Source organism: Acanthopagrus latus, chromosome 19, assembly GCF_904848185.1.
Source record: "Acanthopagrus latus isolate v.2019 chromosome 19, fAcaLat1.1, whole genome shotgun sequence".
NCBI lineage: Eukaryota > Metazoa > Chordata > Actinopteri > Spariformes > Sparidae > Acanthopagrus > Acanthopagrus latus.
In genome coordinates this window covers 5,728,666-5,755,843 of record NC_051057.1, presented here as the reverse complement: position 1 = coordinate 5,755,843, position 27,178 = coordinate 5,728,666, and the positions used below count along the sequence as shown (strand labels likewise).

The window sequence follows — 27,178 nt, the reverse complement described above, 5'->3', positions numbered from 1 at the left end:
CTGTTTATACTGGCACACTGACATGGTTAACTGGGTCACTGAAACGGACCACAGCCCTCATTAAGTTAGCTGCTGCGTGTTTACCTTTAGCCTGGAAATGACCCGAGATGTGACTGTTACTGCGAGCAATGTGCCGATCTGATATTCAGTATCGGTTTGGGTTCAATATTGCCCAAAATCCCTGGATCAGATATCTGATCGGGGAAAATGTTTTACTGTTTCATTGTGTTCACTTTCAGCTGTTTCAGGAGTCATGTTTAGTTACTGCTCATGTTACGTTTTCTGTAATGCTGCCTCATAATAAAAGCATTAAATGACTTAATAAATGGGGCTTTTATTGTGAAGAAGTCAGTAAATGAATCATGCTTATAACTGAATGAACAGAGCCAAAAGTTCTGTTAGTCAAGAAAGTTAGTCAAAAGAAAAAGAAAAAAACTGCTTCATGTTGTTGTGTCTGTACTGCTTCCTTTAGAGAAGTAGAATATCAGTTCTACAGTTCGTATGTATCATCTATAGCTCTGTTGTGTGAGACAGAGGGAAAGGCTGTATCGGCTCGATAACAGTATGGGCAGATACTCAATGTAGTCTTATCGTAATCAGACATTACAGTGTTATCGAGCCGTGTATACTTACTAACTGCACTGCCAGTCAGCAGGCTGAAGGGTCAGCTGTAGCACAGTGAGCATTGATGGACAAACACCTCACACTAAGTCTGCCTTAGTTCAAGTCGAGCATTGATTATCTTCCTTGTACTGCCAGTGTTTAAGACAAAATAGATATTCAATGGCATGTCAAGAATCAATATGGACAAAGTGAGCTCTGAAGGCTCTGTCTCACAGTGACACTGATGATGTGGAGCAGTTCAGCTCAGTTCACAACATTTATAACTCTGTTCTTTCTTCCACTTCAGGTTCTCACAGACAACAACACACGGCTAATGAATGAAGCACAATTACAAGCCAGGCTCCCCTGCTGTGACCCACTTCCTCTTTATAGAACCTCTCATAACACACACGCACATACGCGCGCGCGCAAACACAATCACACACACACAGTAGCTCATTAGGATAACATTAGTGCACCCTAACATAGCACAGCAGGCTCTGTCAAACAGCAGTGATTACTGTTACAGGGTTCCTCTGTGTTTGTGTGTGTGTGTGTGTGAGTGTGTCTAGCTTGCTAGATTGGATCTTCACTGTCAACAGGACTCCACAGTATACAGAGAACTGATTTCTGTGATTAAAACATGGATAATTGGCTAACCCAGGCTGGGTCAAGACGAAAATGTAAAAATGATGTCTGGTTTTGGGTCGGCTGCAGTCACATCAATTGACACATGATACACAGTGTGTATATATTCTATTAATATTATATATATATATATATATATATATATATATATATATATATATATATATATATATATATATATATATATATATATATATATATATATATATATATATATATATATATAATTCAGGTATATAAATGCTCCACAAGTCTTATTCTATTTTCTGTGTTGTACTTAGATGTTGATGATGTGTCGATGTGTATTTCCAGTTAAAATGATGAGAGAAGAGAAACAGCGAGCTCCGACTGTTTGTCCCTGTCTGGAGTCTGGAGGACCTACCAGGAGAGTTCTGTGGCGAGGAGCCGGGGGAGCAGCGAGGAGAGAAGCTGAAGCCAGGGTGGATAGGGACAGGCGGGACATAAGACATGATCTCCTCTTCATATAAACTACAGGAACAGGACACAAAGAGGCAAGGAGGATGTTATCAAAGCATTACTGTGCTATTATTTTAGCAATAGCTGTGTGTGTGAACTCACAGAACATTACTGGGAACCGAAAAGAGTTGTTTTTACACTGCATCAGTATTATGGCTGCCCAGTACAAGTCGAAGGCCCTGGGTAGACTCGTAGTCTGTCAGGTGAACTGAGACACTGTTGTTGTTTAGTTGCATCAGTGTACACGGAGCAACAGCATGGCAGCAAGTCAACTCTACAAAGTGAGTCTTTAAATGACAACAAACTACAAAAGTCAGTGTGCTGGAGGCACAGAGGGGTGATGTAAACAGAAGGCAGCCAGCATGACTTCAGTCTGTTAGCTGCTCAGACGCTGTCATGACTGTCAGCGAAGTCAGCCTAAGCGCTTCAGAAGCAGACGGTGGTAAAACCTCCTCCACTGCCGTCCATAGTGACCGACTCTTCACCCCACAGCTCTGTCAGCGGCTCGGCAGGAGGGAGCCGGGATCTTATAACTGAACTCTGAGCAGCATGAACACTTTGACTTTGTCCGACTGTGTGTGAAATATGATGTTTTCACATCACAGAGATTGTCGGATTCTGTTTGAACAAACAGTCCAATCTTCCTATTGAAAAGCCAAATGTGAAACGCCAGACCGAATTCAGAGTCGGGTAGAGCCTTAATGTGTATACAGGGTTCGGTGTGCGCTTTACCTCAGCAGGATGACTAGGTCTGCGTCACATGACAGCTTCTCCACCCCCTGAGTCCCTTCTGTCCGAATGTAGTGGATTTTCTCCCTGAACAGTCAACAAGACAAAGTTCTGATCAGTTCTTCCATTAATGTCTTGATTTTACTTTGAAGAGTAAACACACCTAAATATCTCTCTTTGGTACTAAGACACATTCTCCTTCACTTCCTGAGCTCTCAGATCAAGAAGGAATGAAAAAACTCACCTCAGTGCGTGGTTCCTGCTCAGGCTGGGCTGTCTCTCCTGCAACATGTCAAATATGTTGGGCTGTCGAAGGAACGCCACGATCTTGTCATTGTAAGCTGGCGAGAGAGAGAGAGAGAGAGAGAGAGAGAGAGAGAGAGAGAGAGAGAGAGAGAGAGAGAGAGAGAGAGAGAGAGAGAGACAGACGCCGTCAGACATCAACACAGCCAGAGTGCGAGAGAGAATCAGTCAGAGTTCAAACAATGTATCGTATCGGGTTGGTTGTGGCTCCACATGAATGAAGAGAGGTTATGACAGTGCCTACATGGAGCGCTCAGTTGTTGTGGGTCAGGGTGATGCTGGCTTCGGATGGCGGCCACCAGGCTGTTGCCAGGTCTGGCCATCAGAGACGCCCCGCGACTCCTGGACACATCAGACGCCTGGGGACAAAAACCACCGGGACACAGGTGTTACTGAGAAACACAGACTCTCCCCACATAATGCTTTCAAGGATGGAAATAGAAAGTGCAACTTTTTTTTTTGCAGTTTCTGACTGATGGATGATTCTCAGACATGTGTGTTTTTTCTTTGATTTCTGAGGATATTTATGGACAAAGTCACACTGACTTCAAGAAAAAACATGATGAGTTAGCTTCAGAAATGAGGCAGCTTAAGCTCTTTAACTGCCTGCATGAGCTGTGTGTCCGTGTGACTTAACACTCCCTCGAGTGACCAGCTCATTGTTTGCTTATTCTTCTGACAGTTGTCTTCTGCTCATCATGTTTCCTCTGATGAATCTCGTCTAATGTGCTTCTATATGATGTTAGCACATTAGCAGGGCGTTAGCATATCAGCAGGACACAGTCATGTAACCATCAGTGTCTACTTGTTAATGCATCTGACTGCTGCGTCGCCGCACATTAACATTCAGGCTGCAATCCTGTGAATCCTTGTGTGGCGCTGTGCCACATCAGCGCATGGAGAGCCTCTCCACGCTACAGAAGCTGTAATTGCTTTCAAAGTGAAGTGTGTAACTGTGGACCAGTTGTACAGGTGTGTGTGTGTGTGTGGGTACCTCCCCAGCGCTGTAGCTGCGTAGTCTCTGCAGATGTTGCCTGTGGGCGAGGTGGCCGGGCAGCCGGCCGTTCTGCAGGGGGATGCGAGGGTCGATGAAGGTCGTGGCCCGACTGTTGTGGTCCACAAAGAACGACTGGAAGGCGGGAAAGAAAGGATAGACACTGCAGAGCATGTACGTGACACGTGACCTCTCATGTTAGTCACCAGCCTCTTTAACAGGCAAACTGTTTGGAAAGTTTGATAACCCTGAATGAGAGCAGAGCTTACAGTATATCTTTTTGGGAAGTGTGTGTTATGTTTTTGTTGCTTTGAAATCAGAAAGGAAGACAAAAAAAAACAGTGTTTGTTGTGCATTTACTGATTTTATTTTGAGGTCTGTATGTGTGTTACATGTACAGTATGTTTTCTGGGGTTCATACTGCCTCAACTCCACATTAATAAACAGCTGAACATGATGTCAGTTTGTGTCAGTCAGTGTTCTGTTCATAGCTACAGAGGCATTTTCAGGCCAATAACAGATCCAATAAAGGGCCACTCCACACATGTGACCCACCTTGCCCTGGGGGTCAGTCTTGATCTCCCAGCCCCGCGGCAGCTCCAGCTGAGTGTCTGCAAACTTGTTGAGGAAAACAACCAGGTCTCTGTTGTGTTGGTAGCGCTCAAAGTTCCTGGCATCGCGCCGCACCTTCAGGATCATGTGTTTGACGCAGCTGCTGCTGGTGAACATCCGGTAGGCTGCCTGGAGATGCAACAGCCACAAATTTACCCTCAAAGGAGCGAATAAAGTACTGCCGTGTTTTGGTTATGGATTTGTGAGAGTGTGTCACAGTGTGTGTGAGCCAACACGGGTGAGTGTTGCTCTGTGAACAGACAGTGTTACTCAGTGTTGCACTGAATTTATAATGGCCTGTTTCATCCACGTCTTTGTGTTGAATAAATCAGTGTTATGCTGTAGTGACACCAATCCCACAGTGAATACGCTTGATGTGCCTGCGTCTTTTTATTATGAAATGGTTCGGCACAGTATTAATCACTACTGCATTTTTACCATTTAACTGAGCAGAAACCGCGACATACAGAAAACTGAAAGCCTTCAATGTCCTTTACATGACTCATTTTATTAGTTCATGATGAGAGACTATCAGTTGTTATCTGTCTTGTGTTGACTTGATGCAGGCAATATTTTGTCATTTAGATTTTTGTTAAGATATCTTATTTTACGACACTGTATCGTAAAACATGTTTAAAAGTTTTCATTGCATTCATTTTGACACATAAGGTTTCTTTTTAATAGAGAATGTCCTTCTCTGTTAAAAAGAAAATAAACATAAATAAAAAAGAACTATTTTCTACTTCTCTACCCGCAGTATAACTCTCAAACAATTTCTACTGAGACCTCGATCTTTAAAAACAAGTCAAGAGGCTCAACAATTCATTAAACATGTGGACACTGTGGTTTTATCAAACATCAAACAAAACAACAGGAGAGCATGGCATGTTTGTTTGGGACGATTTTCAGCAGCATTAAACCAGATGCTGTATGGGGGGGACATGTCTCCCAGTGTAACAGCATGTAGTACTCACATAGTTACTGTGCAACACAGTGAAGAACTCAGGGTGTGTGATGAACTTGACGGCAGGTGACTGGAGGAGATGATTGATCTTCTGGTGATTGACAGGAGAGGAGGGGCCTGCACACAGACAGCAGGTATATCACTCTCTCTGTTCAGTGTTTAAACAGTTTTAAGAGCGAGGTATGACGCAGTGTGTACAATCAATAAAAATCATATTATATTGTAAACGACATTAGGGTGAGAAATTATCAGAGATGTTTTTATAATCACCTGTCTGCGGAGCGTCTGAGTCGGCCTCTGTACTGCTGCTCCGCTCTAACCTCGGACCCCCGCCATCCTCCTCCGTCGCCATGGTCCTTTGGATGTTCTGGTACCTTCACACACAGTGAGGAGACGACAGAACATGTTTTATTTGTCTGAAGTATCGCCGGGTATCCGCAGCTTTCACTAGCTCAAAGCCAACTCTGAGTTTCCTATCCCGTCAGCAGATGTCAGCCTAACGCCACTACACTGCATGTATGCAGCTCGGTGTACTGACTGACTGACGCTGTGCATCCGCTCCATCGTGTTTCAGCTCTTTCACTTCAGAATGATTGTCAATAGTCAGATGTACACTAAATTGCATATTTTGGGCATGATGTTATTTGGTATTTGTGATTCAACAAAATCTGACCTTTGGTCAAACCACACATGGTTTCAATTTGTTTCTGACCTTGAGACAGCGCAGGATCATATACAAAATTTATTAAAGAATCTGTCTCTCTCTCTCTCTGTTTGTCTGTCTGTCTCTGTGTATCATAGTCTGACCTCCTGTTGAGTTGTTCCATCTGCTGGGTGGATCCCGAGCGGGGGATGCCGTGGTGACACTTGCCGCTGTGGCTCGGTCTCTGCCAGGTTGTGGTGCGGTTGACGTGGTCGACGTAGAAAACTCTGCCGTGGCTGTCGATACGAGCTTCCCAGTCTGTGGACGACAGAGAGGTGGGGGAGAGTTACACAAATATATGAGCTATGTGTAGGAGTCCGCTGTGAGGACCGAGGCTGTCCATCACATTTCAGTTAGTTGGATGATCTCAACTAGTTCGTTTAGGCCGAATTGTTATTTTCTTCTCTGTCAGCTAAAACGTATACTGCCTATCAATTGATCTAAAAGAGCTCAAATACAACATCTAATGCACCGTTTAACTGTTCATGTCATTATTTCTTATCTGCAAAAAGCGTGGCCTTCAAGGAGGCGCACTGTTGTCTTGCTTTACTTGAAAGTTAGTTCACATAAATTTCTCACACAGCTGAAGCTGAGAAAATAGCGCATACAGAGACAGTATTTTGTCTCAGATCTGTTTTGCTTCGACCACCATCCTTCCACAAAGACTGAGTTTCTACTTTAAAGAGCGATGGGGAGGCAGGGCGTGTTCCCACCTCTTTGATGCTGTACATCATAAAACCAAAACTGAGTGCAGGACTAATCCCTTCAGGCACGCTCTGATGCCTGCCTTGAAGATCACCAGGACTCTCGGGTCTGTTCTGACAAACTGATTGGTGGAGGGATCCAAGCCTACGGAGCAAATGATTGGATAATGTATGCTTATCTCTGCATTTTGTGAAAGTAGTATAAATCTTAACAGAACAGCAAATGTTAGAGTGAAGCACCATGTGTGTCCACAACTGATGAAACCTGCTTACTGAAACACATCATTATTAAGAGCAGCAAACATCTCTGTCACTGACTGAATACTTGATTCTGATTGGCTGCAGGGTCTCAATTAACTCCTGATAGGTGCACACCTATGGAACTAATCAAGCAGTTCCAGTGAAACTGTCCCTTCTAAATTAATGTGTTGCAGCCTGTATATGAGTTTAACTAATCTATGTATGAAGCTGAGTGTCATCCTTCAGAGTATCACTCTCTGATTGCTGCAGGATGGTGCCTCAACACACAAGCTACAGGAAGTAGCCCTGTTGGAAAACCCAGCACAGACCAGCACCAAAACACAACATATGCTGTTCTTCAACAAGAGCAGCATATGTTGCGTTTTGGTGGTGGTTTTGGTGCTGGCCTATGCTGTTTTTTTCCAGCAGGGAGCCTACACTGTCCCCCTGAACATAAGCCTCATTTCCACCAAGGACACTGGTTCCTTTGGTCAAACATTAAAAAGGATATTTTAGTGTTTCAATTATCAAAAGTGGTGGATGGTACTAAAAGGTGGAGTTAAAAACACCCCAGACCCCCGATTGGTCAGTCGGAGCAATGTTGTCTTCTTATCCTCTGCGCTCTGATGTAGAAGTGGTCCTTTTTTTGTGCCTCTGTCTGCAGCCGTGTGGCAGGGCAGTAATGTGCAGCACAGGTCACAGTGTATCAGCAGCTTCTGGCGACGGATGGTAACAAGCCTGCCTACATGTATAGAAACTGTCTGCGGTGGAAACACAAAACAGATGTTTAGGTTCAGTTACGTACAGGTTCCAAGGCTATAATACCAAAAGTACGTGGGTGAAAAACGCAGCTTTACTGGTATCAAGCGATCATCTCACATCCCATTCACCGTGGCTGACATCGCACATGGACATCATTAGGAGACAATGACATGATCATCTAGTCTTTACAATTCCTACACATACGGTCACATATTATTTGTCGACCATACACAGTGTTATTGGCTGTGCATCTTTCTAGCATAACTTATCTTAACAGCTGAGCTGAAGGGTTCAGTGAACTGAGCGGACCAGTTTATCTCTAAGTCATATTTAAGGTCCATCCTATTTACTGGAGTAGTGGGCAAAATTCATTGTGTAAAGAGGAGTTCATTATTGTTTCAGGTATTAGCCATATCCTCAGGTGTTGCCAGGGAGTTAAATTGGCTGTATATATATTTGATTTAAAAACACTTGGAAATATAAATAAATGATCTTAGTGTTTTAGGTCACCATGGTAACAGCAGGACAATACCCTTTGAGGTGTTCATAATCAGGAATTAATGGACGACACGCATTATGAACCCCCGCTTTGGGCTCTGTCTGTTACATTAATTTGTTGTGGCAATCTTGTTTCCACCTGTTCCCAATTTGCAGAGTTGTGTTTTTGTCATCACCTGATGAATGCAAGTCCAGTAGTCACTCGCTAAGGTCCCTGGTGGAAACATCTGTCTCTGGCTGCTAAATGCTCCACTATGTGCACTAGCTAATCTCTGCGTCTGTCTTCTGTTACTAGAGACTTGGGACAGTAGATGTGTGAGCTGCAGTCAGTTCATCACTGGGAGCTGCTTGTTACTTACACATCTGACTCACTGTTATTAGAAAATAAAAAAACATGATCACATATTCTATCATGACATAAAGGATATTTTGATTCAAGTCATGTTTTGTATTTCTTGGCTGTAATCAGTTCTGCTTTTAGACACTAAAAACCTTTTGTTCAGGACAGTATGAATATCGTTGGGCAGCGTGTCACACATTATGTTCTGCTGTCTTTAAAGTAAAGACATTTAATCTCTGTTTCTGATTATCTGGCTAACTCTTCTGCTCAGTGCAGCGTGTTACTTCCGTCATCTGTGTTTGTTTCTGTTGCTGAAGGGCAGAGACGTTTGCAGGTTGGAAGTGAAATTAGGGCACTGTTGTTGATTTGGCTAATGGATGTGCCACAACGTGTGTCGGAAACATGCGGTGTGAATGTGTGAAGCAGCCACCGTAGCAGCTTTTACCACCTATGACTAACTGCTGAAGGAAGAGGAAGACTCAAGACAGAAAAACCCTCTTGTTTGTTGTCACGACTCCTCTGCCCACCAACACACACACAAACACCCACACACACACGCTCGCACACACACACAGTCCATATACAGGGAGTTAGCATTCTCCGGTGGTGTGAGTGGATCCACTCCACGGTGTCAGTTAAGCACACTGCCTCTGTGATGTAAAGTATCTGCCTCAATTGAACTGCTACTGACCTCCACATTCTTTAAGTCCAGCTGGAATGAACTTGAAAGAATGTTAAAAATGTTGTTTTTTTTTTTAATCAAAAAACATCACATGTAAGGCAAACAGCATGAAAATGTAACAGCTAAGGGCCCGTGTTTTTTTTTCTGAAAGCCAATTGTTGACAATGAGGAGGAAGCGTCTAATGACCACCATGGGAAAAGGTGCAGCGTCCTTTTTTTTTTTTTTTTTTTGTGCAGCCAATCAGAGCGCTTTGAGTTGAAAATCTCTCAACTTCTCAAAAAAGGCGCTGGTGATGTCACTGTGGCTCTCTTTCTTCTTCCTGGTCTAATCGATAATATTCAGTGTATTTTTATCTCCTATGTCATCACCCACATCCTCCTCTCTCTGATGTCTCGATGTCGAATAAAAAAACAATTAGATAGTAAACCATAAAGGATCGGTGTCGATCATACAAAGGCAGTTGTCAAGAAATTGTTGTCATGGAGACAAGATGCACCTGCAGTGTTTTTTCTCTCAGTGCACAAAAATTCATCTCAGCAATCCTAAGAGCACAGCCAGCACTTTTCTGTCTGAAAAAAACAATATACAGATATACAGACCCTAATATGAATTTGGCATTCCCTCTGCTGACCGTCACGATCTGAAACAGTGGAGGCCTGCAGTGAACCTTTAATACTGAGTGCAGATCCAACCATGAACCACGGAGCCAGAGCAGTCTAGCGCTGTACATCTAAACCTAAAGAGGTGTGCAGGAGTGAGGATGAGATGATGAGCGGGAACACAGAGGAGATGGAATATGTTTGCAAAGCAAACATACATGGCAGCATGCACATGGTTGAAACAAACACACAAACAAACCGAGGTGCATGGATGAGACTCCAGAGTAAGACTGGGAGGTGGAGGTTCTTACTTGGAGGTAAGGCTGGGTCAGTGGCAGCAGGAAAATGGTTTAGGTCATGGCTGGGTCGCAGGACTGGAAGATGGCCAACAGGAGGGGAGAGGTCTGAGCCTACAGGACATCAGAGAGACAGGATGGTATCAATCACTACAAGGCTGGGGAGATACTACGACAGCTGTCAGACGAGGAGAAGACTGCTCATCACACGCTTTGGATGTGGAAACACTTGACCGTGTAGTTCCAGTCTAGCATCCCTGGCAGTTATGGACGTACAGGGAGGTTTTTGTCCAGCAGACAACACTGACTGCCAAAGCAGGATGGATTTCCCCTTCATGTTCTCAAGGTGAATGTAAGGCTAAATCGCATTTACATTTTTTACCTGTACCCCTCAAGTCTCATCATGGCCGTCAGAACAGAGTTACAAGGGGCAAGTGGTTCAAATCTCCCCTTATGATATACTGTAGAATAGCCCATCAAGACCCTCATATGTCATCAGTAGCCGTGGATGGCGTTTATGTAAACAGATGTGCCAAGATGTTTCCAATATGCTGTCTTCAGCTGTGGTGATTTCTCTTGTGTTACCGTGGCAATCCTGAGACCGATCATTTATCTGATGAAGATAGAGGAGCATGGAGGCAAACAATCAACACTTCAGTCAAGTCATCAGAGAGAACAAACACTATTCCAATATCTGGCCGCTGGTGGTGTGTTATAAGAGGAGTGGAGCATGTAGTGTCACATTTCGTCACAGCCGAGCTGAGCTGGAGGTCAGTTGGGGAAGGGAGTGTATTGGGACTGGGCCCAGAGTGTTGACATATGGGTTGGTGGATGTGCCTGTGGTGCACTGGCTGTATCATACATTAGAATTAGTACAGCTGTCACAGTTAACTTATGCCTTTTTAAACCAATGAAGCGATCGTTCCCTTACTTTTCCCTGAAGTGTTTGAGTTGCCTCACCTTAACCATGGTTCACTGACCGTAAAGCAGCTGGGACTGATTGGAGCCACTTGGGGGCAGCAGAGCGAGGGGCAAACACACTGACAAACCATCAACTCATCAAGCTGATATTACTTTGTAGTGAACAATTGTCTGCTGACACATCCAGCAGACACAGCATTCATTAGGAGCGGTGTTCATGCTCAATAAATGAATACTGGTCCATTAATCATTCTCATTCTAACTCATTCTCTATCTGGCTCCTCAGCTGATAAATGCTCCGCTGTATTCGCCGGCTGGTCTCTGACTGTCTCTGAAACAAAATATGTTAAATAAAAACAATGAACGGAAAGAGGATAAGACATGTAATAGAGCTGAGGTGAACTGCAGAGTTAGTGATAACTGAGAATCCTCTGTGCCTTCATCACCCGTATCATCACTCACATCACAAAAGTCATGTGAGCCACTGTAAATATCAGAACAGTGATTACTGCAGATATCAAGATACATCAAGTGTCTCCTGTCGCGTCACCAACGTAAGAACCAGTGATCTCAACATGAAACAATACTCTACATCACCTCACTGTAAGATGCACTCTCATTGGCTCCTCAGAGTTCCATCCACTAATACAATGCCAGCCAAGCCAGATGAGGGGAAATGTGTGTTAATGCTCAATGAAAGAACACAGCATGTTTTGAGAGGAGACTGTGGTGAGATCAGCTGGAGTCTGTCTGGTAGAGACCTAATCCAAACAGCTGCTATCACATTAATGAGGATGAATTCCCTTTCCCCAGTAGAAACATTATCACCAAAGACACTGTTGAAAGGTGAGCAGACGTGAGTCTATTCATGAGCAGACGCATCATTGAAAAGGCACAAACATCATTGTGATCACAGCGGGTAAGAGAAAGCACCATTAGGAACATTTTAACACAGGCTACGCCCACTGCAACGTAACACACAGTCATGACTCAAACCAAAAAGCTGAAGTAATGTTTGGCAGCAGAGGAAGGTTCACATCAGCTACAGCTACCTGGCATCGCCAATTAAATACATCAATAAATGAATGCGGGTTGAGAGAAACATCACCAGCATCGTCTGCAAGGAATTTAAGACCAGGTGGAAATGAGACCAGATGCCAGGTGTAATATGATCACTGTTGATGGTAGGTGTGAGTCACCTCATCAGGTTGTACAAATTGACAAGTCTAAGCAAAGGTCAGTCCCCACAAAGCACTCAGCCTGAGCTTGGATGTTGTTCATGACTATCTGCCACTGTCCCTTTGACACTATATAATTCTAATAATAATACTAATATATTTGAAAATCAAAGACAGTCATTTGATAATAACAGAATACACATGTACTGTCTTCAGCACGAAGCTTCGCATCACTCGGATGTTTTCCAGCAAAGCCGCAGTCCGGCACACACCCACCGGGCCGTCACAGCCTCCAACAGTTTGGACCAAAAATAACTCTTACACAATGACACTCACTCTGCAGATGTCTTTAAATAGCCACAACTCCAAACTCAGCACAGCATTTACTCACACGCTTCCCTGTTTACTCTGCTGTATTTGGGTCTTCAACCGTTTTTTACGTCACGCTATCGGAGGTGGAAGACCCAAATCTGATCTTCCTCACACCCACGTTCAAAATCATTTGCATATATAACAAGGACTCTTAATCTGAGCACAGCAGCCACAGTGTTCCTAATCATTTAAGTGAGTGATAACACATCATATCTGTATTACAGCAGAGTGGTCTAGAGAAACTAAAGGGTTTATTCAAGCTTTTACTATATATTTGGCTTAAAAGACCAGATATGCAAGGCCTCCCTACAAACATGCACTGGAGTGATCTAAGATATATAATCAAACAGACTCCTGTAAACAATATCAGATTATCCTTTTCTGAACCAGATCAGATTCTCACTGAAAAGTAGCTGCATACATGTGTGGACAGTCTGAGAAATAGCATTGTTCCAAATAAGAAACACCTTGAGCTAGATTATGTTGTGATGTGTGTTGACGTGGACAGAAGGGGAAAAAGGGAAGAAAAACCATGTGAAAGAATAAGACCTGGCAGGGAGTCTGGCAGGGCGCTGATTGCATTTCACAGGAGGGAAATTTCATTTTGTTTCTGCAAGAGTGTGTGTGTGTGTGTGCGTGTGTGTGTGTGTGTGACCTACTTTTCCATCACAGTCTGTAAAATTCGTCACGTTCAATGTACAAACATAAAGCCATATTCAGTGGAGGGCCAGTCAAACAGTCAGACTGCAGGCCAAACACAGCGGCTAGCATTTCTAATGAGGTTATTTCATTTATTTTGCATATTCAATTTTTCACTTTTATCTGATAAAGGACACCTGTATACATGCAACTGATATTCCATACTTCATTAATAAATCAAGATCAAATGCCTCAACATTCACAGTCGTGTGTCTGTCAGTTTAACCTCCTTTTAACCCCCTTTCACACCCGGAACATGTCACATTTCTGGCTCCATCTATCCTGTAAATGTTAATGGCTTCAGGGCTTTCATGCAGAGGTCTCCGTTAATTAACGTCCCCCTACTCCTCTCGCAGTGATAACAGTGATACATTTTTCATCACTGTCATTATTTATTAAACCTGGTAAAGAAGGGTTAAGGTTAGCCCTAACTCATGGCGATGGTGAATTCATTAAGATGACTAGATTGCATTGAACCAGAGATTTAGGAATTGGAAGCTCTCTCTAATATAGGCCTTTCTAATAAAACACTCTCTGCCATTTAATTTAATAAAAGGTTGCTATCTGAGAAATTGTAGTTTTCCTATTTGATGCCAGATCAGGAGCCAAGGCCAACATATTCATTGTAATACACAGGGTGAAAATTGTGAAAAAAAATCAGAGTGGGATGTTTCTGAAACTTCTTAAATCTCGACCCACAGTGAGAATATTTTGTCTCTAACATTCAGTTTGGCTGTTTCTGTCAGCTTATACGGTTTGTCTTATTTTTTACTGGATCAACTTTCTTTGATGAAGGGCAGTTTGTGAACGCGTTGAAAATGTTATTTGTGAAAGGCTCTACACCAACAAATATGATTAAAGAAGACTATTTAGTTATATTGACACATGCTGTTAACATCTGATATGATTACATCTTTTTATTTCGATTCATTTTGACTTTTGGATGCTCTGGAGTTACTGGAATGTTTGGATCACTTAGGAACTGTTCAGCCTTTATGTCAGGTACTTCATTAATAGGCTGTGCAGGGGAGCAGGGCTCATCACGCTACTAGCTTAAAGATAAATGTGAAGATTGTGGATGTAGTAGCTGAATCTGCCTGTGGACAATAATCTTTTTTCAGCAGATATCTTAGTTATACCAAGAGCTAGCTACAATTTGTACAGTGGGGTGACAAAAAACCTCTCCATAAACCCATCGCACAACACAATTGGGCCAACTCCTCAGGTCAACACTCTGCTGTCCTTTTACATCTGAAGGAGAAAAATCCTTCCTTGGAGGACAACGATGTAAACATCTTGGCCAGAGAAGACAGATGGTTTGAAAGAGGAGTAATATAATCCATCTATGTTGCCACTTGCCTACGATGCAGCACTCAGATTTACCATGACCTGGATGACTTTCATCAACAAGAGCTAGCTAAGCGTTTTTGTATTTTAGATGTGTGGCGGTTATTTAGTTTGGGAAATCCCATCATCTCTAGAGAGCATTAAGATCAGCTCAGGGCTGACTAAATAGGGACTAGAAACCATCTCTGTTGCTAGATGGTTACTAAGGGTCTGTCTACTTGCTGGAGTAGCAAACTAGGTCATTATTATAAATTACTTATATAGATATCCAGGCGGTAGTTAGAGCCTGTGTATTTCCAGGAACATTTCCAGTAGCAAAAAGTTTATGGATTTGACAGCTAATTTCCCCACAACATGAATATATTTCATTTATGCTTTTTACTTTCCTAGTAAAAGTTGTATAATTATAATATTAAACTTGAGTCATTAAGGCACTTGATTGATGCTAATGGTTGCCTGTTATTAATGCAGTTTTTTAAGTCAGTCCTTAAATTGTGACTTTGTTACTTATAAACTAACAAAAGTATTTTTTTTATTTTTTGAAAGTTGCACTGCAGAGACTTGAGACAGGAAACACTGTGATAAGGATGAGGTGCTACATTTAACAGAGATCCCTGGCTAGAATGGAACCCATCAGGCTACCAGGAGGGCCTTCAGAAGACATTCAGATTTGTGTCATCATAATATGTCTGCCTATCACGCGCTATCGCACACTACACTGAAAGTGTGAAGATGAGACTCGAGCAGACGGCCAATAACAGGATCATGGTTTATCTCACCGAAGCTGCTCCTGTCACTGGGCCCCGCCACAGCCGGCTCCCCCTGCTCTCCCCTCCTGGCCTCCTTCCACCTGCCCGTCCTCCTCTCTCCTCCCGACCCGCCCGCCTCCTGGCCCTCTGCCGTTTGGCCGACATCAGGTACCGACTCGAAGGCGCTCTCCTCGTCTTCGTCTTCATCCTGGGAGGAGAACACGGTGCTGCCGGAGAGTCTGTTGCTGTCCACTGAGGAGAGGCGGGTGTGGCTGCAGAAGCGGTTCCTCCCCTCGTAGCCTGAGTTGCTGTAGCACGACGTACTGTAGCAGGAAGTGCTGTAGCAGGAGGTGCTGTAGCAGGAGGTGTCGCAAAACTCACACTCGCTCTCGCCTGGAGGTCTGAGGGCGCCCCCGCCGACTCTTCTCCCACCTCCGTTGCTCGAATCCCCTTCCTCGCTCTCCAGGCAGGAAGGAGAGATCCTCCTGACAACATGTCCGACTCCCCCACCGTCCAGGAGCTGGGTGAGCTCAGAGAGACGTTCAATTGAGAGGCTGCGGGGTAGAGAGCGACGGCAGCAGGGGCCTGGACACTCTGGGACCTGCAGGGACACAAAGACAACGAGGCAATCAGTTTCTGGGCATACTTTTGTGTTCTTTGCCTTCTGATCTGAATAAGATTATTTTCATTTGGATGGACAGACCTGGATTGTTAGGGCTCACACCCAATCATGGTTGTCTGTGATACCAGCTGGGAATGGGAAATCTATATTATCTGAATGAAATCTAATTATCTGAATGAATAACAACACTGTAGCAAGTAATCATGTATGTGTACTTTTTGACAAAATGGACCATGTGTGTCTGTTTTTAAGATTTTTTTCCCAAGAAACAGTACAGGGGACAACAAGCATGACAACACTGTGGTGGGTGGAGACAATACATGTCAGAGAGATAACACCATGTGACACCATAGATTTTGGGTTATTTTGCTGACAAGAAAACATCCAAAATACACATTTATGTGTTTACTGTATTGCCCATATTTAATGATTACTGGTATATTAAGATATAAACTATCAGACAAATTACTGTACGTTATCAACTGGGGACATTTCATTGTGGTATTCATGGGTTCAAACATTACCCTACTCACCATTTTTTTGTATAGCAATATTTGAAAACATTTTATTCCTTTCTGTTTTCACAAGGTTTTCACAGATTATTCACAGCCACATTTATAGAACATTCTTTTGTTACAAACAAGGCTTTTTATGGCTGTTGACAGTATTTTCTGATTTATGGAGTAATAAAAATACACTTCAAGGAATCCCACTGTATAAATCTTTGACTCTAGTGTGTCAACGAAACACTTTGAACCTTTATTCAGATTTGTGTCTGATGTAAATGTAGGCAAATCAGTGCATTTATAGTAAGATAATGCCCCATTTTGATATTTAAACATAACATTTCAGAAAAATGTCAAAAAGAACTGTCTTAATGTAGATAATCAAGATCACTTGTTGTTACCTCAGTGAGAGGGGAGGATCACAGTGTTTACTTCAACACATCACATTGTGATGATGTCATGAGTTGTGTTTGTAGTTAGCACCTACATTACACCTGACAAACTGTTAAACACCGGGGATTTGCATTTACCACAGTGGTGTTGCACTCAGAAACTTTCACACAGAATAGCAGTTTCTAAATGATGTTGCTTTAACTTCAACTTGCTCTTCAGTAATGTACTTATTATTGCCCACTGTGGCTGTGTCTGCGAGCTGTACCTGAGAGGGAGATAGTGTTGTGTCCTCGTCTTCCTCGTCCTCATGCCCCTCCCCGTCCTTGGAGGTTTTAAGTGTCGGTGATGTGGAGGTGGTGTCTCCCTCCCCGGGCTCCTCCTCCTCCTGGCTGGGGGCTCTCTGCTGGGCCGAGGGGAGACTGTGGAGGAGGTGGTGGATCCTGATGTAGTGTGATCGAGGTGTCTCCGGCTCACCGCAGGCTGACGCGATCACCGTCTCCAGTTCCGACACCGGCAGGGAACAGGGGCGGTTTTTGCGGCGTGAGGGACCTTGGGAGTTATAGTTTGAGAAGAGGGACTGGCAGGCGCAGGGGACACAGCTTCTTTCTCCTCCCTCTGTTACCCCCTGTGTGGCTCCTTCTGCCGGTTGTACAGGAGCCTCCTGGGCCGTGGTGTTCTCCTCTGCGGGGGCCTCGTCAGCAGCAGCCTCGCTGTTTGCGGTAACTGCTGCAGGACTGTCAGAGTCAGGCTCTGGCTGTGTTTCCTCCCGGACCTCCTGCTCTTCTCCGGTCACCTCCTGCTCAGCTTGGGTCGCAGACTCTGCTACCTGCTCCTCCTCCACTTCATCCACCAGCTGCCTCTCCTCCCTTTCTCCCTCCTCCCCTGTCACTCCACAGTTCTCCTCTTGCTGTTCAGCAGAGGCCACCTCCTCTCTCCCCACCTGTGGCTCTGCAGAGGGGGGCTCCTCCCTCACCGTGCTCTCCTCCTCCACCGTCCCTTCCTCCGCCTCGGGTGTCTCCTCGGCCTCCTCCTTCTCAGCGGGTTGAGCCCCCTCGGGTGTTGGGGGCTGTGGCGGGGAGGTCTGAGGGTCTGGGGGAGCGTCCAGCGGGAGGTCGGGCATGTCAGGTCCCACACTCAGTGTGTCGTCATCAGGTGCTTCGAGAACATGGTTGTGATTGGCTGCGTTTTCCCTCTCAGGACAGGCTGCCTCTATCACCAGAGAGATCTCCTCATCATCTGAGACAAGAACACACAGAGATGTTACAGATCACCTGAACTCACTGTCGGACGGTGCCTTCACGTTGATGACACTGACGTTTCGTACACATTTTAGCATTTCTCTCTTTTCACTCTTGTAACATTGTCAGATTTCTTTCTCGTTGTGAACCAGCAGCCGGATTAATAACATCTGTTCATGCCACTAAGTGACATGATGCCTCATGTACCTGGGTGAATAGAAGAAGACAGCTCGAAGCGGAACTGCAGCTGGCCGCAGACATGATCCGTGGGCAACCTGCGCCCCAGTGTATAACTCACCACCCGATCCCTGTGGAAAAAAGTCAGGGACACACAGAGTGCGGGAGAAAATGAGTGTGTGAAGCAGGGGAGCTTTGAGAGACAGGAAGAAAACAGGATAACTGAAAAATCCATAAGTTGCTGTGATATCTGTTTTTGACAAGCAAGAACCCGGACTAAAGAAGACGCAGACTGTCCGTACAGATTAAGGTTGATGATAACACAGTCAACATCAGATGGACACATGAGACGTAAACAGGCCACACACACCCACATCCTTCATCTCGTCATCTCATTCACTGTCTGTGTGGGCTCATGGACATGTGTGGGAATCCTTCCGCAGCTCCACAGACTTGAATCATCGAGCACTAAGTAATATTTGTTCTGAAGACAAACACAATCAAACAAAAATAAACCGCGGCATGAATGTGAAGCATTTGTGTCTGCGCGTTTTACCCAATGGCATGTTTTTCCAGCAGCCTCTGGACTGGGACGGACAGCTTCCCCAGGAAGCGCTTGATGATTGGCCGACTCTTGGCAAACTTATCCTTCACCTCAATCTCCAGAACGTCAGTGGGCAGAGACACAAAGTTAAACCTCTGGAGAAACAGACAGACACAGAGGGAAGAATACCATTAAGACGATCCACTCACAGTGGAACCACAGTGTCAGCGGATCAGGAAGATGACTACAAACTACAAACCAATGTATCCGGAAAATAGCCAATCAAAGACAATCCAAATTCAAACTGAGGAAAAGAAAGAAGTTAATAATAGTGAAGAATTTGTCCTAGACAGAATTTCAAACAGTTTATAAAGCTTCTCCTAACTCAACAACTCACTAAACTGTTGTCTTCTTTCATAAAATGAGTGAGAGCCCAAACAGTCCCCGTCATTTCTATTACAGTTGGGGATTTCAAACTGTGATCTTGGGACTTGTGCACACTTGGATTACAGCAGACGAGCTGTATGGATGCCATTTGGTGTTTTTCTGGTTGTTATTCTGTCTTAAAACGAGTCCCCAGCTACTTCAGTTGTTTAGGAGAACGCTGCAACACTGTTTTGCTGTGAAGCTCCAGAAATAGTTTGTTGCCTACGAATCTTCCCCCGACTCTCCACCAGCTTGGGGGGGGGGGGGGAATAACAACTGATAATGCCTCTCCTCTCCTTTGTAAAAGGTACTGTCATATCTCTCTTCTTACAGCTGGCTGATGGTCTCTTTTATTAAAGCTATAGTGTGGATGAAATAATTTATCTCGCTCTCCCGCTCACTGCCCGTCCGTCTCTCTCAGCGGGGGTCTGATCGCTGTCCAAGCCTCTTAATCGCCGCTTCAGAACACGGAGCTTCAACTGTCCAAATCCTCCACAGCGTTTCCCCAGTCCGACCAAAATATAATTCATACAGAAACACTGAGCGCAGCTTAAAGCCCTTTGAGACATGCTTCCACATTTGCAGCATTCAAATTGTTAACACTTAAATGAATATTGGCTCTAATTATAAACTATTAGTGGCTTTAATCCACAAATAGCCATAGTGGTACAACACTTGCAAATGTACTGTACATTAGTGAATGTGCTTCCACACACAGATCTCTCTTCCTCGCCTCTTTACTTTTACTTCTCCTTCATGACTTCTCCAAAACGTCCACCTGCATTCTGAAGCAGGAGTCACAACACAGCTCTGCCTGATAGCCACCAGCTCTGGTGAGTGACTGCTGGATGTTTAGATTGCTTTGTCCATATTATTCATAGCCCCGTGATTTAGGTTACATGTGGGGACAACACTGGGGTTAATGGTCATATTCTTTATTCTTCTTAGAGCCAGACTACAGTATGTGACTGTTGCTGAACAGTGGCTTCTGTGGTTACAATGGTAATTAGAACATGAGAACCTCATCATGAAAAAGCCTTCAGCCTTATGCACCTATGGTAACATATAAGAGAACTTTTAAATGGCACAGATGTACAAACATGACTCACTTGGAGATTCTGCCCGAGTGCTCTGTAGGACAACCTCTCTAATTTTTGTTCTGATTCGCTTTATTAGCATAAAAGTTGACAGAGGTCATCTTTAGATGTTTTGCTGTGGTAAGCTAAATTTGGAGCTTCAGCTGCATCATCCCTCTGTATACACTCACACACATCTCAACAAATATTTCAAATGTTCCATTTATTATGTTACCTTGATTATTCAAAAAGACTTTGGGACCTAGACCTTGTTGAGAGGAAAAGCAGTTGTTACACAGTGACTCAGTCATGCCCGTTATACAGAAAAATTTCACATTTCATTCTGATATCAGCATATGCATGAAAAGACCAGACCTACCAAGTTTGAGTCTTTACCATGACTGGTAAGTGCCAGTAGTAACCAGGGTAAGCAGGTTAGGTGATAGATAGCTCAATATAATGAAGTCAGTATCATGGCTGACTTGGACCATTTCATATGTTGTTCACAGTGATTTAAAGGACATCCCAGTTCCTACATGTATTGTTACAGAGCACTTTATGAAAGGTATTTTTATGGCATCATAAATGTGTAAACATGTGAGTGTGGTGTTTAGGGAACCATACTGAAGCTTTACAGCTGAGACAGCTCTGCTGAGGTACACAACTAGCCTGGAGCAGAAGCAGCGTTCTCTTAGGTGTCTATGAACTGGAAAACATAGCTCGCTTTCCGGGTACATAATTGTAATCTGGCTCTGCTGTCGGGCCGGCTGCATCACGTTATTTTTCTTGTAAATTGTATTGGTTCTGCTCGGCCGAACAAATCTGTGCTTTAAAGAGGCAAAGAGCTTACCTCCTCAATGAGTGGCGTGCACAAAGTAGTTTAAGTTGTTGTGAGCGATTCAGAAATCGTTTCTGGTGCAACACACAGTCTCTTCCTCACAGATACTCAAGGACCATCTACTAGGTGACATTTTGGACAAAAGTTTAAAAACATTAAACAAAACTTGAATTTCCCTCACTTCTGCCTGTGCTTGCAGACTCAAGAATAAAAGCTGTACAGTATATTGTGTTTCTTTGCTTTTAACAGATCATTTCTAGCAATTCCTCTTGAATGTTTTCTCTGGTCTTCCTTCTCAACCAGCCTCAGTTTGGTTTTCATTTAAATTATGTATCAGCCAATTCCCTCAAAATGATATACACTAACAATTGATTCAAGTATTGCATGCATGGTTCAGCAAACATCACAGTCTGGGACTCTGTGTGTTTCATACTGGCTGTGTTTGGTTGTAATCCTAGATGACAGACGAAGAGGAAAAACAGAACGACGAATTGGGGAGGAATAGGGCAAATAATAAGGAAAGGAGGCCACTGAAATGTAAAAACAATCTGTATGGGATGAAATGAAATGACATTGTGGTGCTAAGAGGACGAGAAGAGGAGGTGGAGAAAGGCTGGGCTGGAAAAAAATCAGCGTGCAGGATGAAAAGGAGTCAGAGTGAATAATTTACAAGATGAGCCAGAAGGGAGCAGACAGAGCAAAAGTGTGTGTTTGTGAGTGGAGGATGCACAACAAACTCAATAAAGAGGGTGAGCTGTACAGGGGGGAGAGAGAGAGAGAGAGAGAGAGAGAGAGAGACAGAGACAGAGAGAGAGAGAGAGAGAGAGAGAGAGAGAGAGAGAGAGAGAGGGGAGATACGGGGGGAGGAGGGAGTGTGTTGTCGCAGCAGCAGAATGCAATGTGAATCTGTGGAAAGAGGAGTGTAATCAAGCTGTAGAGGAGGACCAGAGGACAGTGGTGTTGGAGGAGGGGTGGGAGGAGACAAAGGGATAGGACGAGAAGAAGAGAATCTAGCGGGATAACGGAAACTGAGCCTATTTGTCATGTAAAAGCTGTGAGATTTAATTTTAAGAATTTAAGGGTAAAAAAGGCTCCTCACTAATAAAGAACAAGACAAATGTATCGAATGACTGACAGCAAAGTGAAGACATATCGTTTAAAAGCAGCTCACGGGATCGTGTGATTAGTCACATGTATGCTCAGAGCAGAAATAGCCAATCAGAGACAAGGTTAGAAGGGAACCTCCACTGCCACAAATTTGGGGCAGTTGTGCAAGGAAAGATTATAAATGACTGGTCCAAATCCGTGCAGCAGAGGCTGACACAGTGTATCCTCACTGTCAGTACTAAATATCGGTCAAACTTAAGAAACATGGGAGCCTACCCTACATTTCCCATAATGCAACTGGACACAAGAACTCAACAGAGCTGTCTCTACATTGGACCCTCACTGCCAAATAAATCCCCACAAGCTCACTTGTTTCTAACTTCGCATTAGCATGTATCACTTACCACTTTTACACAATCTTGTTTATTTCTTTTTACATTTTTATTTTACTTTTTTGAAAGCGTCATCTCAAGGTCAACCTGAGCCAAACCCTCTTGTCACGGGTACAGAGCACCATTTCATTAGCATGACAACATGTGCATGAGATGCCGACAAAAGTCACTGTTCGATCATAATGACACACAGTATTGGTATCACGCCTCTCTCCACATGAGAGGTATTGATCCTTCCACAGAAATAGTCGTTTGCATTGAGCTGTTCACTGGACATACATGCATATTTTCATAGGTACATTACATTTGCACAAGGTAAAAAGGTTGTGATCTGGTCTGGTAGTCTGATAGTTTTGGCTGCAATTTTCCTCATTCATAACTTCTATTATTTTCAATGTTTGATTGTTACAAAATCTATATGCACTGTATGTGTCTTGCATGTTAAAATCATAAATCCATTTTCCACTGTGTATACTGAATATTTGTACAGTGTGTTTGTCGAAAAAAAAAACTGATTGAACTGGACTTCAACATGAGTAGTGTCTCTGCACTCTCTGTGCTTTTTCTTAAATCTATGCTTATTCTTTTTCATTGCGTTCTTATTTCTTCACTTTGCTTTTCTGACACATGCATCAAAACAAATTCCTTGTACGCAGAAACCTGCCGAATAAAGTGTTACTCAGGGTTGGTGGTCGCAGTCGGCGGAGGCCGTGCAGCAATCGCCAACTATCGGAGCCAAATTCAGCTGGTCCTGTCGACCTCTGCTTCATGGAACAGCAGGCTTTTCTTGCTGAACCAATTTGCAAAATATTCATAGAAAAAGCTACGTGCAAATATGACTACTCGTCTTGCAAATTGTACCCTCAGGTAAAGGGGGAATACTGAATAAAAGTCACACAGAACAGTTACGTGATGATCATGTAAACCAAGTCAAATCTAATGACAACTAATGACAACTGGGAGAGGGTCACTGCCACCCAACCAACGCAATTTTTCCGATACAGATGTATTACCGACAGAAGCTCTATTCTATCTATCTAAAATGGCGGCTAGTTTCATTTGGACACACAAGACAATCATAATAGGGCCCACTGGGGCATGCCCACAACTCCTGGACCATAACATACTATTACAGACTGTTAGCCATATCTACATTAACATATTTTAGACTCCAGAGGATTAATACTCTACTGATTCTTATCATCAACAGTCAATCATGCCATATCAGATACTGCAAACTTGAAGAACAGTAAAATGCACTCATCATGGTCAACACTGATCTAATATGAAAGCAGATATAACCCTGCATGTATTATTCAAAGTGCTTTACAGCCCCACTATTTATAGAATACATCTGCAGAAAGAATTCAGCTCTATGGGAAGCACTGTGCTGTATTACAGCCGTCTCTCGGGCTCCATTCTTATCACAGCTCATATTTTTTATTGCACTAATGATATTTCATCAATTTATTTCATCATGAGATGGTGCAGACTCGTCTCCTAAATCTGCCCAGTACTGGACTGCAGCATGGGACGGACGCTGACTGAGCCAGCATGCTAAGGAGACCCATTAGAGCTATACAGTACATTACTGCCAAGCTAGCCGAGCTGCACTCAACATGGGAGCCGTTTGGAAAAGGAAAGTGGCTTTGAGCTGAGTGGATGCTGCCAAGAGGGACTCTGCATTAAATCAGTGTATGGAGTCCTCTGAGGGACATAATGAACGGTAGAGACTGGGCTGAAAAGCATCATGAGAGAGAGAGACGGTGCAGTCAGACACAAAACAACTCCACGTCATTTTATACACAAAACATGGAGTCTCTCCTGGTTCTGTTTCCTCAGTCTCTCCATGTCACACTCACACTCGGCGGTGATTCGTGGACCAGTAAAATGGCAGCACAGCTGACAGGCTGCAGCAGGCCCTGAGAAAACACTGGACATCGGCCAAAATAAAGGTGGCTTATTTGATCCAGCGGCTGTGTTTGGATCTGGGTCATCAGCAGCAGTAACCAGACCTTCTTCCTTAAAATTTACAATTTTTCTGCAGCATCTCAAAGCGACTAAATCACTACTTTAGCATCGCAAATTGCTTCAATCATGACAGTGTGTTGTGACACAGTTTTATCATCATTGTATATTCAAACTATTACATGAGCCTGTGTGCTCATCCAACTAATCTGCTGCATCCACCACATGACTGATTACTACTGGTCAACTTACTAAAAACATCTGGTTTCTGAAGAAAAAGTCTAAATGAGAAAATCAATTGGCTGAGCGTGTTCTCCACACAGCAAACATGATTTTCATGGATTACATTGATCCTCTTACTCTGCTGCAGAAACCAAAGAAGAACCAATCACCCCCTTTGTGTGCTGTGCACTCTGCTGTACAGGGTTTATAATGGGCAGAATGTTGCCGCCTACTGTCTCTTTCAAAAATGCTTTAAATCCAATATTGAGATGACTTATGTTGGACAAAACCTTTAAGAACCATTGTTTGCCTTCCATCCATGAACAGAAAACATCTATTCCAGGTTCAGGTTTTTATCTCGCGGGACACACATCACACATCGATGCATCAGCACCAGGGGGAACTAGGTCAAAAATTTGAAAAAAGAAAAGCTAAATGAAAGGCAAGCACTGAAAGAAAAAAATATGACAAAAAATGCATCATGTGCAGTATTTTAGTGATGTTACCAAACAAAATCAGTTCCTAGAAGGAAAGCTGATTTTTAGAGTAAATTAGAACAAAAAAACAAGAAAATGTGTTACCAAAGATAACATAACATAGACGTGAAAAGGAAAGAAACTAAAACTACCAATAAAACACTGTAATTTATCCTTTCAAAGTCAGAGACAATCCTTATCTACAGAGCAAGAACACGTGCACATGCATGTACACACACACAAACACACATGCTCACATATATACTTTAACATATTATTCTATATTATCACTACATTTCTACCGTCCACCTTCCAGTCCTGACCTTTTCTTTTAATCTGCGGAAATTGTTCTTTGTGATGTGAAACTTTCCTCCACCTCATGTTCAGTGACAGCGGACGACTTTCAGCAAAGGTCTGTGAGGCTTTCAGTCGGCCTTTTGACACAGCCTCGCACACAAACGGTACAACCCACCGAGCAAAACATATCCAGAGACATCAATTCAGCCTCTCTGTCCAACAGTCAGAAGACATCCACTGGAAGCCAGAGGGAAAGATTCTGTGACATCATTTCAACTTAATTCATAGACATTCAAAAGACAGCTACTTCTTTCTTGTCCTCCCCTCACATGTTGACCCACTGTACCCCAATTTCACTGCACACAGCAACAGTATAGATACAGAAAATGTAGTCTGAAAACATCAATATGTCTGGATAAAGCATGTGTGGGCACGCACCTCTGTGCTCCACTGTGGGTTGACTGTGTTGCAGACCACCCCGGAGCGTTTCTCCTGGCCGTGGTGAGGCAGCGAGGGGAAGATGCTGTGTTTTCCAGGCTGGATGGAGAGCTTCAGGTACGGGTCGGGGTTGAAGAACATCCCCTTCTTCAAACCGACTGCCTGGAGGTCTGACAGAGGGGGGACATGGAAGCAATGAAAGAGCAGGGAAGGACGCAGACATGTTTGTCAAAACTCTGTAAGCTGGCGGTGTGCCTGCAGCTGCAGGAGGGCTGAGCTCCAGAGAGGAGACAGAAGACACATGCTGAGTGGGAACCATCACAGGCGAGTGTCAGGAGGGTTGGTCCTAGCTGCAATTAATCAATAGTTCAATAATTACATCATTATGGGGTATGTGGTGGTTAGCATTATTACTTCAACATAGTAAGAGAAAGGCTGCATCTACCTAAATGAATCACTGACTTGATGCACCACCTGGCGAGCACACTAAGTGACACAAATCAAACACACCCACATTGTTGTGGTGCACGCTGAGTCTGGCTAACTGCTAACATCCTCCAGCTGTGACAGTGGTTATAGTGGGACAGAGGGGCTCAAAGTGTCAAGATTTATATACTTTTAAGAGGGACAGCATAAAAAAGGAGCGACACTGATGGAGAGGGCTGTAGGACTAGAGACGGGTCAGATGAGGACAGTGTGTTTGAACAGTGTGAGCGTAGCAGCAAATAAACACGGGGATGGATGGGAAAAAGAAGACGGATGCTCCTACCTGACAGGGAGAAGTTAATGAGTCTCCTGTTGCCCAGTCCATGGTTGACCTCAGGACTAACCACCGGCTTTAAGACCTGCAGACACAGACAGACACGAGGAGTTAAGAACTGTCCTCAAATGAAACAAACGTGAAAAATGCTCGGTCCTTCCTTCTCTTCTACACCGCCGTCTCCGCTGTAAGATAAAACTTTAATGATGCCCAGGAGGAAAGTAGGTCACTGCAGCCAAATAATGGTATAAAAGCAACACAGAACAAACTTCTACTC

General features: G+C 43.7%; 1 protein-coding gene across 7 annotated transcripts in view; it reads right to left on the bottom strand.

Moving 5' to 3' along the window:
• Positions 1-27,178, bottom strand: part of LOC119008756 (E3 ubiquitin-protein ligase HECW1-like) — a 62,737-nt gene that overhangs the window by 12,411 nt on the left and 23,148 nt on the right. For all 7 annotated transcript variants that reach the window (XR_005071522.1, XR_005071521.1, XR_005071523.1 and 4 more), the window contains 16 exons: positions 26,911-26,986; positions 26,142-26,311; positions 18,914-19,056; positions 18,388-18,488; positions 17,208-18,178; positions 15,452-16,022; positions 10,171-10,269; positions 6,138-6,291; positions 5,601-5,704; positions 5,341-5,447; positions 4,310-4,495; positions 3,755-3,889; positions 3,005-3,119; positions 2,702-2,798; positions 2,461-2,544; positions 1,634-1,740 (listed from right to left, as the gene is read on the bottom strand). Coding sequence is in view for 4 of the 7 variants with exons in the window: in XM_037079395.1 (XP_036935290.1) it covers positions 1,634-1,740; positions 2,461-2,544; positions 2,702-2,798; positions 3,005-3,119; positions 3,755-3,889; positions 4,310-4,495; positions 5,341-5,447; positions 5,601-5,704; positions 6,138-6,291; positions 10,171-10,269; positions 15,452-16,022; positions 17,208-18,178; positions 18,388-18,488; positions 18,914-19,056; positions 26,142-26,311; positions 26,911-26,986 (3,220 nt within the window). In the remaining 3 variants the exon portion in view is untranslated. The remainder of the gene's footprint in view (positions 1-1,633; positions 1,741-2,460; positions 2,545-2,701; positions 2,799-3,004; positions 3,120-3,754; positions 3,890-4,309; positions 4,496-5,340; positions 5,448-5,600; positions 5,705-6,137; positions 6,292-10,170; positions 10,270-15,451; positions 16,023-17,207; positions 18,179-18,387; positions 18,489-18,913; positions 19,057-26,141; positions 26,312-26,910; positions 26,987-27,178) is intronic.